The sequence below is a fragment of the Ranitomeya imitator genome, chromosome 10 (assembly GCF_032444005.1).
Source record: "Ranitomeya imitator isolate aRanImi1 chromosome 10, aRanImi1.pri, whole genome shotgun sequence".
Classification (NCBI taxonomy): Eukaryota; Metazoa; Chordata; class Amphibia; order Anura; family Dendrobatidae; genus Ranitomeya; species Ranitomeya imitator.
In genome coordinates, this window is record NC_091291.1 from 123,727,385 (window position 1) to 123,742,227 (window position 14,843).

A 14,843-nucleotide genomic window follows, 5' to 3' on the forward strand; every position below is an offset into this window, starting at 1 on the left:
TACATCAAATTGATTATCAAAACTTGAATTTATTGGTTTTATACTGGCCTCAAATCTTTGGACATTTCGATAAAATAACAGTATAGTAATAAATAAATTTTTAGACACAAAAAGTGATCCTTTAGAGAAGATTGACACCTAAGGGTACATATTTTTTTTTCATTAAATGCATATTCTTTGGCCTCAAAATCGTTTTTGCAATTGGGTTTGATCAACAATTTTGCACTGTTTGGCTTTTATCGGCTATTTTATACCCTGCACATTGCTGGCTGCGGAATAACATAACAAAGGATCAGTCAGTGAGCTGGTGCTGACGGGGAGTTTACATCTCTTTTCTCTGGCTTTTACTGGGCTTCTTAGTACTGATTTATTGAACCTCAGACCACATCGGAGTTGAGCTAAGCTTTGATGTGGTCAAAAAACAACTGAGAGGCTCAGAAAACGACAAAGGAAATGGTAACAAACTCCCCTTCAGAACAAGCTCGCTAACGGACATCTAGATAATTTTAAGATTCTGCAGCTAGTAATAGTCAAAAAAGCAAAGAGTGCTACATCTTTAATGAATCCCAAATACAAAAAAACATTTGGAGCCCAAAATGCTTGAAGTTAAGATTAAAAAACAAAATTAACAAAAATTATCTTACGATGCCCAACAATACTTTAATATTTTAATAACAAAGCAGGAAAAATAATTGAAGACCCAGTCCTACTCCAACAATGTACTGTATACATATACTGCATTCTGTAGGGGACGACACTGCTGCGGATACACAGATGTCCTGGATATTATTTAATATATTTCATGCAAGAGTTCAGGATCTCAATTCCGTGAAGTTCCCGAAGTTGCATCATGTATCTAAAAAAGTACAAAGAAAGAATGACAGACGTCAAGACATGGGTGCCATGGGTTCCACCTGTCCGGAGGATTGGCAGCTAAGAAGTAATTGCTCCTAAACATGCAAACTATGATTAAAATGGACAAACATTCCATTAAGACAATAAATTTACTTTTCTTCTTGGTTTAGATTTGTTTTTTTTTTTATTAATATAAGTCCTTAAAAGAGATCCGAAAGGATTGCATTCATCATAATGACATTTCCCATGTCTGCAACTACCAGAAGTCTAACTACGGATGACATGCCATCAGTGCAAGCAGCAACTGGGCGCCCGGGTCACATCAATACATGTTATTACATTCTGCTTACAGAGAAAGTTTTTGGAAATCTCCTCAAAATCGTAGGTTGCCTAGAGCCTACTGGATAACAACCTCTTGTCAGATTTCTATGTTTACCTTTTTCTTCATTCATCATGTTTTTAAATATTCTAAATTCATTTCTATAGTAAAAGCAAATTAATCAAAACTCTTGTAATTTTTATACTGCCCATTAGATCTTCCTCCTCCTGTATAATGACTGATAACACCTCTATATACAGTAGATAACACATGATCCACCATTCACAATAGGGGATGTCACAGCTCACCTCCTCCTCCTGTGCAATGACTGATAACATCTTTATATACAGTAGATAACACAGGATAAACCATTCACAATAGGTGATATCACAGCTTACCTCCTCCTCCTGTGCAATGACTGATAACACCTCTATATACAGTAGATAACACAGGATCCACCATTCACAATAGGTGATGTCACAGCTCACCTCCTCCTCCTGTATATTGACCTTTGATCAGATTAAATAAGGTTTGAGAAAGTATATTGCTGCTTGTGCCTAACAGGAAGTAGAAATCTTAATGGTAATGCTGTTCTGTTCGGTCTGGGGAGACCTATTTTGAACTTTGGTATTTTTTGGGGTGTTCAAGATGCGGTTCTGAAACTTGTGGTTGGTTGACTTAAATGAGGATGGGTCGGTCGGCCACGGGTTTCAGAGCCGCATCTTGAATATTTTAAAGAATATTGAAGTTCAAAGTCGGTCATTTTTGACCAACAGAACAGCAGGGTTAAAGAAGCCCTCCTCCTTCCCTCGTAAATTTTTCTATCCTCTTAATGTATTGCAGTCATCATATTATATAGCACTGTGTACTCACAATTGCTAATTTTCCCTTTCTATCCAGTTAATTCTTCTCTTTTCTCTGCTCTATGTAGAATTGTTGAGTCTATTTTCTCTGCATTTATCATTCCCCTGTGAACTCCGGTCCCAGCTGCTCACTCCTCCCCTCTGCCATAAACTTTTGCAGTGACTCATAACTTGTGCAGAGAAAACTGACCTCCTGTTTCTAAATAGAGCTAAGGCTAGGTTCCCATTGCGTTAATGGGACCGCGCTAACGGACAGCGTTACACGGCGAAATTAACGCCATGCAACGCGTCTGTTAGCGCGCACATTAACAGCAATGGGGACGCACATCACTAGCGCGTGCCATTTCGGCACGCGCTAGCGATGTGCCGGTGTTTTGTGGCTTGCCGCGGACGGATTCAGCTTTCTAATTGACTCACTTGATCTAAAAAACCTAATGGAAAAGAGAAGAATTAGTTGGGTAGGAAGGCAAAATGAGCAATTGTAAGTACACAGTGGTATATTATATGATGAATGCAATATATTGAGAGGATGAAAACTTTGATGGGAGGAGGAGTAATTCTTTAAATTAAGACTAGGGACCAGTGAGAAAATATAAGATTTCAGATTTTTTAGATTTTTTTTAACAATAGATAGTGGTTTGCAAAATAAATTAATCTGTTTTAGAAAATAAATTTACCATAAAAAATGATTGAAGCAACAGGTCATTTTCTAAGGACACATTCCCTTTAATTTTTAGGGGTCTGGTTTAAAATCTGAATTAATTCTGGTTTGGCATTTTCCAAATGACAACTAATAATGAATCTCAATGTACATAGTTCTACAAAGTTGACATATTATAAAAAAAAACAAAAAAACTTTAGTGTTGGTGTTAAGCTCAGATCCTTGCCTGACCATCAACCCAGGTAAGTGGACTTTTACTAAAACTAGGTTTTTTGTTTGATTTTTTTTATTTTTTTTTATTAAAGGCATTTTAAATAATGAGATGATCAGTATCAGAAAAAAGCCTTCATTCTTATCTGAATATTTTATTGAATTAATAGGTTCAATATTTTGTACCCCAAAAATAAAGCCCCTAGTACCAGCCTGACCTGGTGATGATAAAATGGTCACTGCCATAGACTTCCTGCTTCTGGATTTGATGGACTTTTTGGATGAGACACTTACTTTGGCTCTGCACAACAGAGTTTCCCGAGTGCTATGGCAGCATTTTGTTGCACAGAGGGTGTCTTGGAGTTTCCGCCAGCATGGTTCAAAAGTAATTTCAGGATATCCGTTTGCAACAAGGTTGAGGCTGCTCCAGGAAGATCAAAGCAGTTCCCCAAACACAAAGCAGCGTTCCCAACTGTGATCTCATCTTCGGAACATAGTAGGGTCACCAGGGTGCTAAAGCCTAAAAGCAATTATGGATGAGTTTTAACAGAAGGCGGATATTTTAATACACACTATTAATTGAAGCAAACATAATTTTGCCATCTTGGATTCATCTTTTTTAAATAAAATGCTACTTAGGTCATTCAGTCTTTGACTGGTCTGACCAACTGATTGGAAACTCCACGTAACTCTGGAAAAGTGTTATGTGATTTACGGCAATTGTTCTATAATTATTTGGAATGATCTGAGTGTCTTGGTTGAGTGCAATAATATTGTAAGTGACGGGATTCACTCCAACTGCTGGAGTTAAGAAGGATTTTTTTTCTCTACGGAAAAGAAAATTGGCCCATCTATAGAAGTCACTAACATACCTCAGCCTTCCCTTTAGAAAACCCAAATCATCCATGTAGTACATGGTTGATCATTCACAAGAATGGCCGCATTTCATATTGAAGGATGAATTTATGTGGCCATTCAATGGTCGAGCTGACATCATCTTCCCCGGCATGATCAGCCATTTTCCACCACGGCTTTAAAATGAAAATAAGGTTATCATATTCGACAATCGAGAAGATGGAATTTACAGAGATTTGTATTTGGAAGATTGATCTATTTTGACAGGGAAATTCGATTTGCATCCAAGTTACTTAATGCAAATTGAATGGTCCGACTCCTTATAATGCTCTGGCATCTTTCCAGACCGCAGTGCATAATAAATGTACCGTGTGAGATAAATGTAATAATCATCTCAATGCTCTACTGTCCTGCTGCCAACATTACAGCCCGCCATTGGGTCTCAACGTCCACTTTTGTATGACATCTTCTGTGGCCTTCTTCACTCTATGAAGGGCATTTTGGCTCTAAATAGGTCTCTGCCTTTGCTCTAATGTCCCATCGGGCATCGTCTGAGGTCCTGGCAAGCTCTTGGATAATGTTGAGATGTCATGACGTACACACCAACATCAGAGACCTACGTGACCCCAGAAGCCCCATCGCAGAGAGAAGGCCAAACACGATGTCACATAATGAGGTAAGCTAGAAAGATGTCGTAGGACAGGTGAGTAGTGAGGGATGATTTTTTTTTTTTAAACCCTTTCCCAACACTGTACAATTCAGCAAAACGTTGGCTGCCATTTGGTAAATTTGCAGAAAATTAATTGGAAAAAAATTTGGATTCAGGAGAATCCAATTAAAAAAAATGAATACAATTCACCTCGAACAAATTCGCTCATATCTATCAGGCAATCGTTTAGATACTACAGGCCAAAAGACTCAGGGCCAAAGTTTTTCTGTAATTATCTGGAATAAGCTGTGAATTCTGACCTCTATCCCTATCTTGTAAAAGCATAAAATGCCACTGCTTGTCCAACCCTAATCTTTTATACTGGCTGTGATTGTCCCCCATGATTGCCCGTGTAATGTGATAGCTGCACGACATTATGGAGAATGTTGCCTAGCCACATAGTCGTTATTAGGTCACTCTGTGACACTATAGCAGTGTGTGAAAAGGTGCTGGTCATTTTTTATTTCTTGGCTGATGCTCGTGAATCAAATCACGACCTGTTCACATTTTTTGATTGACATGATCATCTCTACAAGAGCTCATGCACACGACGGATTTTCCCGCATGAGTGCTATTTGCGGTTTTCGTGGATAGTACTTATACCTATGATATTTTATGGGGCTGTGCACATGTAAAATTTTTTTCCCAGGATCGAGTGGTCGGTGGAAAAAAAATGGAGACATGATCTGAATGTGGGATCAAACTTGGCAATTCAAATCTACGGGATCCATTTTCATGGACTCGCAGAATGGAGAAAGCGGGAAAGTTTGCTTTTTCACACCTCAGAAAAAGTGATGACAGAGTCTGATCAATATTCTGATCAGACTTATTCGAACGTTTTTCTCGGATGTTGAGAAACGATGGTGTGACTCTACCCTTATGAAGACAATTTTACTTCCCAAACATCTATTTTGATTCGATGCATCCACAGGACATTTGCTCCTTCTTTTTATCTTTTTCTAACAATGCATTTCTCAATAAGTTACAAGTAAAAGCATAAGCTTCTAGCATCTTACTATCCGTCACTTCACTTATCTATAAGTAGACAGACTTCACTAGTCAAGATAAATCTTCCCATGACGAAAGTCTAGACAAATTATGGATTTCCAGTTGTTACACAATCCTGACGTGTGGAGCACACTGGCGATAATGGTAACTCTAGACACAAAGGCACGGTCAAGTGACAGAGCATTTCAAAAACACATTGGGGAACACGGGTCTCCTACCAAGTTCTATTCGACCAGTACAGTAGCTGTTATCTTACACATTACATCTGTCTTTCCTCATCTTTCACTAAGCCTACATCGTCCACCAACTGGAAAGTATGCGTGTGCTGACCCAGCAGGGGAAAGTTTGTAAAGTTTCAACAAAAAGTGACCATTATTACCAGTAACTGAATAAATATACCGGTACTTCTGCAGTTCTACTCTATCGATAGATAACTAAGCAGAAGATTAAACTCCCGACCAGCCACCCTCAGGTTCAATAATTAATTAGGAAGTCTAGTCGTATTCAATCTCACAGAATTGCTTACTTTTAATTGGAAGTAAATTATGTGAGGGGAAGACAGATGAGAGATAATGTCTGCTTCAGCAATAGGTGTCGTAGATTTATACATCTTTGTGGGACCACTCTACTTACGTATTGATATGGTCAAAACACTGTAAATTTATAAGATAGGCTAAGCGCACTATATGGGTCACTCAACTCTATTTGAAGGGTCTTTTATACAAAATGTTAAAGGATAGACGTTGATGGCATGTATTTCTAGTATGTGCTATTAAAGGGTTGTTTCATCATTAAAAAAATGGCCATGTCACTAAATAACTCACCCATTGGATTAATTTAACCTAATAACCTCTCTGAAACCATAGCTTCTTGCAGGGGTTATGTGATCCTGAAGTAGTGGTTGATCATGTGTGCCACAGCCTGCTATCTGACTGAGGGTCTCGGGATCAAGATGGACATACCATTGGTGCATCCTGAGCAGTCACACACGGGCCCAAGAGGTAAGGCCACTTTTCACTTGCAACACAGGTGGAGTTGTGCTTTATGGTGAGCTGTTGGGTTGCAAAGAGCACCAGATATTGTTCTTACACAGGGGCCTAGTCTGTGTGCGCCCCTGCTGGGCATAATGTCTTAATGAGCATGTGCAGAAGCCTCAGCTTGAGTACAGCTCTTTCCTTCTCCATACTGGTCTACTGGATGGGTTCTGGGCAAACACTGTAGCCAAAATCCTGTTCTCTAGACACCTTTAGGGCAGCGGCGCCATGATGCTGCTGGCCTGAACTGTCAATCATGTAGGAGCACCCACCTAGCAAACAAGAATTCAACAATCAGGGCAGCGGGATGCACCTGAAACGGCATATTAGGAATAACCCTTTAATGCCCAAATATCTGAGGTTTGACTACTATGACACCCGCTAAATGCTAGAACAAAGTGTCAGCAGCTTTAGAAAACCATCATGTTACTTCATCTAAATTTGCTTTCTCAGGAGGCTTCATTATCACACCATTATAGGTAATGACAGACTTTGCAGTTTTTACGAGAAAACAAAACCACCAGGAGACTAGAACTTATGCTAATTTGTTCTCGTAATCTCTGATGATCACACAAGTTGGACCCCTACTGATCACACAAGTATAGAATACCCTCGCATTATACGACCAGTGACTGTCATGATAAAATAAGCCATCACTTTATCATCGAACGTGATCTGGAAATTACACATTTTATTCTCTAGCTTGAGTCTTTGTAATGTGAATCTCACTCGTGAGTCGTTCTCCCATACTGATTACTGTATTTTTGATAACTGACAGCTCATGATTACTGCGCCCCTAAGCTACTTATCTCCTATGCTGTCAAAATGAAAACCTTAATTTAGGCAATTTTCATGCAGCTCTCTAACAACACATTTCATATATACAGTCTGGCACTGTACATTGCATAGCTTATGGTATAAAATATGCAATCATGGCTTCCACAGGGCTACCTTGGGGCTTCTAGACTTGGGGGGCTTTGGACCTGGATGACTAGGGCTATATCGTGGGTGTACATGTATTATAAATGTCTATGCAGGTACCACATGTTTAAGAAATATAATTAGGTTGATGGTTGGTAAGATGGTTTGTTTTGCAAGATACACTTACTTTTATCATACTTTAAAACTTCCCGCTTTGCTTCGGTTTCCTCTTTGGTACATACAGCAAGAACTTTCATTGCATATAGTGATGTCTTATTTCCTCCGGCCTAAGTAGAGGGACAAACAATGTAAGTTGAAAGGAAGTAAAATCACACTGTCCATTGAGTAACATTACATAACGCCCAACCGTCCCAGACCCAGCGGGACAGACCCGATTTTGAGACTCTGACCCGGCCGGGATCTTACTTTTCCAGCACTATAAGAGAGGACTCTCTTCATCCACAGTCATACCCTCTATGTCAGTGATGGCAAACCTATGGCACGCGTGCCAGATAGGTCACGCAGAGCCCTCTCTACTGGCACGTGGCAGTACCAAATGTACTGCCGCTTTAAACTGCTAGCGCAATCGCTAGCTGTGTCGGATCAGAGCAGATATAGCTCCTCGCTCCAATACTGACTGGCACAGGAGACACGTTGAGGTCTTTATCAGTGGCATTATGTGTTTTCCTCTTCACCCTAGTAAATCAATTGTCCCTCTGTTGGAGCAAATGGACATCATGGCTTGAGCCAGAATGGCTTACACTCTACTGAACCTGGCACTTTCATGCACTACACGTTTGGCTCAAAAGTAATGCTTAATTTCCTCTGTAGCAGGCAATGCAGTGGCAATTTGTAGCCAGACCCAACTTAGAATGGTGATTACAGTATATGACTGTGACAACATCTATTTTCAATGACAAAATCCAATTTAGGCAAAACCAAGATAAGTGCAAGTGGCTTAGCTGTTGGTCATCTGAATACCATCTTCACACTCATTCTAATGGTCTAGATGCTGCTGTTCTCCTGAATCTGGTGTTTTTGGTCCTGCACCTCTCATTCCTATTTTTAGCCAAGTCAAATCTTCAATGTCTGACCAGGGGCCTCAGCAGTATGCAATCATGTGCATGTGCAGTAGGTCTTCTCCTGTCCAGCTGTCCATAAATGTCTACTATCTGACGAGTCTTGGGCATGTGCAGTCACCAAGATCCCGTTCTGTAAACCTCTGGCTCCATGCAACATCGGGAGAGAGTGCAACATCAGGTCAGTGACGATGGTTCTGTCTAAACAACAAGTCAAGATGTAGCGCCCACCAACTGGGAAGTCGGCAAGCTGAGTGGTAGGACGCACCTGAAAAGCAATAACCCTTTAATACTCAATTACTGTCACTGCCTTGAGTAATGCGCCCACTTGGCTAACAAAGCTAGATTTACAGACAAGGAAGTGGTGGCCATATTTTAGGAACGGAGTGACGCAGGAGAAAAAGAAAAATGATGCCAGATTCAGGAGAACAACACCATTTATATCCATTAAAAAATACATATTTATAGCAAGTGGCATGTCTTTTTTACACTTAAAGAGGTTGTCTTGTATTATAAAACATACCTGCCTTTTTTCCAGAAATAGCGCCTCCTCTAAGCTTGGGCTGTGCATGGAAGTGCAACTCAGCTCTATTGAAGTGACTGAAGCTGAGCTACAATAACAAGCACAACCCAGAGTGACGCTAATTCTGAAAGAAAGGAGCCATACTATTCTAATCTTGGAAAAGCTTGAGATCAGATCCTGTTGAGAAAAGCCCTTTTCCAAAACGCTTTGGTAACGGCGTTCCTGACTAAATAGGATGGGAGCTGTATTTGGAATACGGTCATGTGTCCGACGCTTTTGGGAGAAGAGCTCCATATAACGGAGCCATAGAATTTGCCTATAATTTCCTAGTACAGAAAGATAGGATGTGAGTGCCTCAATATAGACTCTGCAGTCCACATAAATCCCTAGGAATCATGCACACAGACGTACGATGATTGAGCTTTGTATGGAGCCATTAGATGGATTTCGTAGAGATACACAGGGCCTTAACTGTACTTCCATACCAAGGCATATATATATAAAAAACTATGGAATGTTTCAGTGACCACTGTATGTACGGTATACCTGGACAGGGGCTCAAAAGGTAAGGGGGCCACTACCACCTCCAAAACAGATGGAATTGTGCATTATGATGACCTATTGGACTGCAAAGGACCCATAGATTGTTCTTGCACAGGAGCCTCTTCTGTCCATGTCCCCCAGTGTGTCTATCGGGGTAGAAGACCTCCATTCACTGACGTATAGCCACCATGTCTACATGAGCACCTAAATGTTGGTTCTCAAATAAAACCATCCCACCACAAATCTGGAATAATAAAGTCTATATAAATAATGAAGACATTGCATGTAATAAAGATAGCTACAGTACTTTTCACTTTCTTAGGAAAAATGGTCTTGAAATATTAGTCTTCAGGCGTTTATTAAATAATGAGTTGAAAAGGGGAGAAGATTTCCTATTACATTACACATTTCTGCCGTGTTCTGGTGGAAAATACAACCTATAATAATGTTGGTTCTAATACCTGTATTTATGAGCTGAAGATTTACTTGTAGCTATGGGCGCATACATTGCCCTCCCTTCGACGGTACATGGCTTTGGAGAGCTACATTTTTCTAGGCTGAGGCACTATAATTGCACATATGCCAAGGGTTTTCGTTCCTCTCCAAGAACGAAATTCTGTAACCTGATCATTATAATGAGATAATAAGACTTATGTTTCTAAAGCGAATTCCCTCCTACAGAGAGTTTGATTTCTGTGCCTCGAATGGAATCATTTTGTATCCTGGATTTGTACTTCCTCCAGGCTCCTAAATGGGTCGACGTTGACTAATAGGGAAGCTACATCCAATTGGTGGCACTAGATAACCAGCTTTCTTTTGCAGGATCACTAATTTGAAGAATTGGTGTGAATCAATTCTCACAACCCATTCCATCGGCCATGACCGTTGTCGGTGGCGGCTGCACAGGAGCGGGAGAACCGCCTCCTACCTGTGGGCTTACGTGGTTCTTCTTTTGATTATCCAGCATGGCGTGATGTCACATGCATGTCACGCCATAACTATGCCATCTCACCAGACCGGCTAAACACAGGAGAACCAGGGATGACGGCAAGACAGTGGCGGTACTCCTGCTCCAAAGTCATGGCCGAAGGAAGGGGACATGTTTGGCCGAAGGAAGGGGACAGTTTGCACCAACTCTACTTATTTGCATTCCTTTTTCCAATGGAGCATTACCAGACCTATAAGTCGTCTTGTACCTTTTGGGCTGTTTCCACAAGGAGAAACAGTAGCCACCTACCATAATTACTAAAGCTACAGAACTCTGCACTAGAGTTGGGCAAAAAATTTAATACTCCAGTTTAGTGGCCACATCGGTAAGCTGTGGCAACCGGATGAAAAAATTAAACACCTCCTCTTACTTGTCAGCATCTCCTATGCAAAGTCATTGCTGCAGCAAAATGCAATAGTGCTCAACTCTACCACACACCTTTACTATAGTGATAGTTGCTGCAGAGCCCCCTCTCTTATATGTATGGTACGGACAGCCATGACTGCTTGGCCATATGCAGCACTGGCATGACGGGCTAGGCAGCCCACATAGGAAATAATATAACTGGGAACTGCAGTTGCTGGTATTTCTAGGCTTTGGTCAGTACTTCTTGGTTTCTATTTTCTCATGGCCAGTATAGGCTTCAGACACAGCAAAGTAGAGAACAATGGAGGAACACCAGAATGGTATGATTGGAGGACAGTTGAGCATTCGTGATACTCTTCATTCGAGGAGCTGATAAGGAGGAGCTCAGCTCTTTCCATTAGCCCCACAGACATTGAGTGCAGTGGTGGTTGAGCACGCACCCTTCATTCAAACTCCTCCTCACTTTGGTCATGTAGTGAGGAGGAACAGGGAACCCTAGTGATCATAGGTGGTGCAATTGGTGGGACCCCCAGTGATCAGGCATGTTTTTCCACAATATTTACTCATAACCACAGTGTTTTCGATTGTATATGAGCTGGGACCGGTCAGCAGGGAGCGGTGATGGGTTTTCTATGCAATTGAACATCTGTTAAGAACATTGCCCCAATATTTCAGATAGCAGCAGAATCTGCTTAACCTAGGACACAGTGATGCCCCCCGAAAATAGTCCCTCAGAAGTAGGGATGTATTTCCCTGCTGGGCCTAGTATGGATTTTCGTAAGTAAACTGGAATTTACATTTAATAGCCTGTTCAGTTATTCAATAAAAGCCATTAGTTCTTAGACTGATCGGCTGGAGGCGATGGGGAAGACACGCTCTACCATTACTCTCTAACCGTCTACCGGCAGCAATGACAGGTGACATCCCGATGTGCCCACCTCATATGACACACACTCCTAGCAGCTCGCCTCATTAAGCAATTATCAGTGTGACAGAGAAGTGTTCCAGGGCTAAGCTCAACGTGAAATGCGTCCAATTATCTACAATTCACCCATATCATAGGCGATCCCCCATTGCTCCCTACAGCTTCCTTGCAATGGATGGCATAGAAGTCAGGTGATTAAAGATATCACACCCATCCCCGTTATTCCTGGTGACAGTACGATTCCATCTCCCCAACATCGTTATTCTCATCGCTGATAATTAGACTTACCTTAAGCAATTTGATGAGCTTCTTAATAATGCCTTCTTTGATTGACAGCTCTACTGCTGCTCTGCATTGTGGAAGAACCCTGCTAAGAATACCCACAGTTCTCTGTAGGAAGATGATAAAATGAGAAAGTATGGTTATTATTATTAGTTTAATGTTTTTTTTAGTAACAATAATATATATTTTATCATAATAAAACTTTTATAATAGTAATAATAACATAACTATAATAATACTATTTTTTTAATAATATAAACAGTCTATAACATTATATTATTCACAGCAAAGGTGATTAAATTATATTATTATTAATAATAATTCACAGTTGATATTATTAATAATAATTTTATAAAAATAAATCAATGACTGTATATTAAAAATAATAATACAACTTTATAATTAATTATAGTAATAATATAAATGATATATTATAGAATACTATTATATAATTATTAAAAGCAATGGTGATTTATTTATATCATTATCAATAAATCACTGTTGCTATGAATATAATAATTATATACAATAATATAGGAAAAGGAGTACAATAGGAGCGTATCTGTAATCCGAAAGGTAACAGTACTTTATTAAATCACATAAATTAATATACAAGTGTAAATAATACCATCATAGAAAAATCAAACATAGCAATGTGCAAGGATGATAAAAACGATACATGAGTGGATGTCCCCCCGGTGCGCACTGACTATGGGGCCAATATACCAGCTGAATAATAGAAGCATGCTGCTATAGATATAGGATATAAACCAATAGATCCACAAAGCCCAGTGGCATGAGAATAATAGAGTAATACTCAGCAGCGCTTACCAGTACAAAGTCCCAGAGCCAGGCGCACCGGATGCGATCCACGAACGCGACCCCCGACGCGCGTTTCGCCCACAAGTTAGGTAGCTTTGTCAAGGGGAGATAGCGTTATCCGGGTTTAGCGTCATTAAATAGGGCCGGCCTGCCACCACATAGGACATCACCTGTTGTATCCCAGCCAATGGCAACGGGATAGTCGGCGCATGCGCGTGTCCTACACACCATGCACCGCGTCGCAGACAGCGTCATGCATCGCGAGGGCGCCTGGGACGAGACCCAGGGTGCACGCGCAACGCAGGAAAGACGCCGCTGCGACGGGGGGCGAGGGGAGAGGCACAGCGCATGCGCACCGCCGCTGTAAGCCGGCTTAGGGATATAGAACCTCCAACTACTGTGAGCCCCAGCGCCGGATCTAACAGGAGGATGGAAAAAGCACAATATGGGATACAATACAAACATACCAGCTCTCAAAATAAATGTTCAACGACAAATTTAAACACTACATGAGACCCGGCAGTGCGGTCCAGAATACTTGTCCAATCAAAGCGGAATAAGCCGCAACACACACAGGACTCATGTGATCGTTTGTATATTGAGGATGAGATGGTGGCGTTCCCATAAGGCTTGAAAGAGAGGTCCATTCCGGCCCATAATGTTGATAACCCGGTTATTGCTACAAATGGCTAAAAAACAATAAACATGTAGAAATGAATAAATAACAGATTAAAACATAATTAAAACCAAAAACACACAGAGGATCCCAAAAGGGGGCCCACTCAGAGGGGGAGATGCAAAAAGAATGGGGGGGCGACGAATGTACATCAACGAATTTCACATTATAATGTTAAAGTAGGTGAATAAGAGGCGTCATCAATAATATTCTAAATCTGGAAGGCAACCAAGCACAACGGTAGGGGCCCACGGATAATTTAGAGGAAAGAAGAAAAACTTAAGGACTCATTCAGTCCTTTAGGTGCCATAGTATCAACCCGAATAATCCAACCTGCTTCCCGCTGGGCAAGGGTCTTCTTGTAGTTTCCACCCCTAGCTCCGAGGTGGATACTCTCGATGCCCCTGACCTGAAGAGACCCCGCATCACAGTTACGTGTCCGTGAACACGTCAGGGACATACGGGCAGCGCGGGCCTTGGACGATGCCTCTGACCTGAAGACTATCCCCCGCCACTTTAAACAATTTCATAACATTATAATGTGAAATTCGTTGATGTACATTCGTCGCCCCCCCATTCTTTTTGCATCTCCCCCTCTGAGTGGGCCCCCTTTTGGGATCCTCTATGTGTTTTTGGTTTTAATTATGTTTTAATCTGTTATTTATTCATTTCTACATGTTTATTGTTTTTTAGCCATTTGTAGCAATAACCGGGTTATCAACATTATGGGCCGGAATGGACCTCTCTTTCAAGCCTTATGGGAACGCCACCATCTCATCCTCAATATACAAACGATCACATGAGTCCTGTGTGTGTTGCGGCTTATTCCGCTTTGATTGGACAAGTATTCTGGACCGCACTGCCGGGTCTCATGTAGTGTTTAAATTTGTCGTTGAACATTTATTTTGAGAGCTGGTATGTTTGTATTGTATCCCATATTGTGCTTCTTCCATCCTCCTGTTAGATCCGGCGCTGGGGCTCACAGTAGTGGGAGGTTCTATATCCCTAAGCCAACTTACAGCGGCGGTGCGCATGCGCTGTGCCTCTCCCCTCGCCCCCCGTCGCAGCGGCGTCTTTCCTGCGTTGCGCGTGCGCCCTGGATCTCGTCCCAGGCGCCCTCGCGATGCATGACGCTGTCTGCGACGCGGTGCGTGGTGTGTGGGACACGCGCATGCGCCGACTATCCCGTTGCCATTGGCTGGGA

General features: G+C 41.4%; 1 protein-coding gene across 1 annotated transcript in view; it reads right to left on the reverse strand.

Annotated features, from left to right (window-relative positions):
- Window positions 1-653: 653 nt before the first annotated feature.
- The window catches only part of TTC12 (tetratricopeptide repeat domain 12), a 106,934-nt gene continuing 92,744 nt past the window's right edge, over window positions 654-14,843 (reverse strand). The window contains exons 22-25 of the mRNA XM_069742862.1: window positions 12,148-12,249; window positions 7,623-7,722; window positions 3,203-3,428; window positions 654-856 (exon numbers count right to left, since the gene is read on the reverse strand). Coding sequence (XP_069598963.1) covers window positions 787-856; window positions 3,203-3,428; window positions 7,623-7,722; window positions 12,148-12,249 — 498 coding nt within the window. The 3' untranslated portion in view covers window positions 654-786. The remainder of the gene's footprint in view (window positions 857-3,202; window positions 3,429-7,622; window positions 7,723-12,147; window positions 12,250-14,843) is intronic.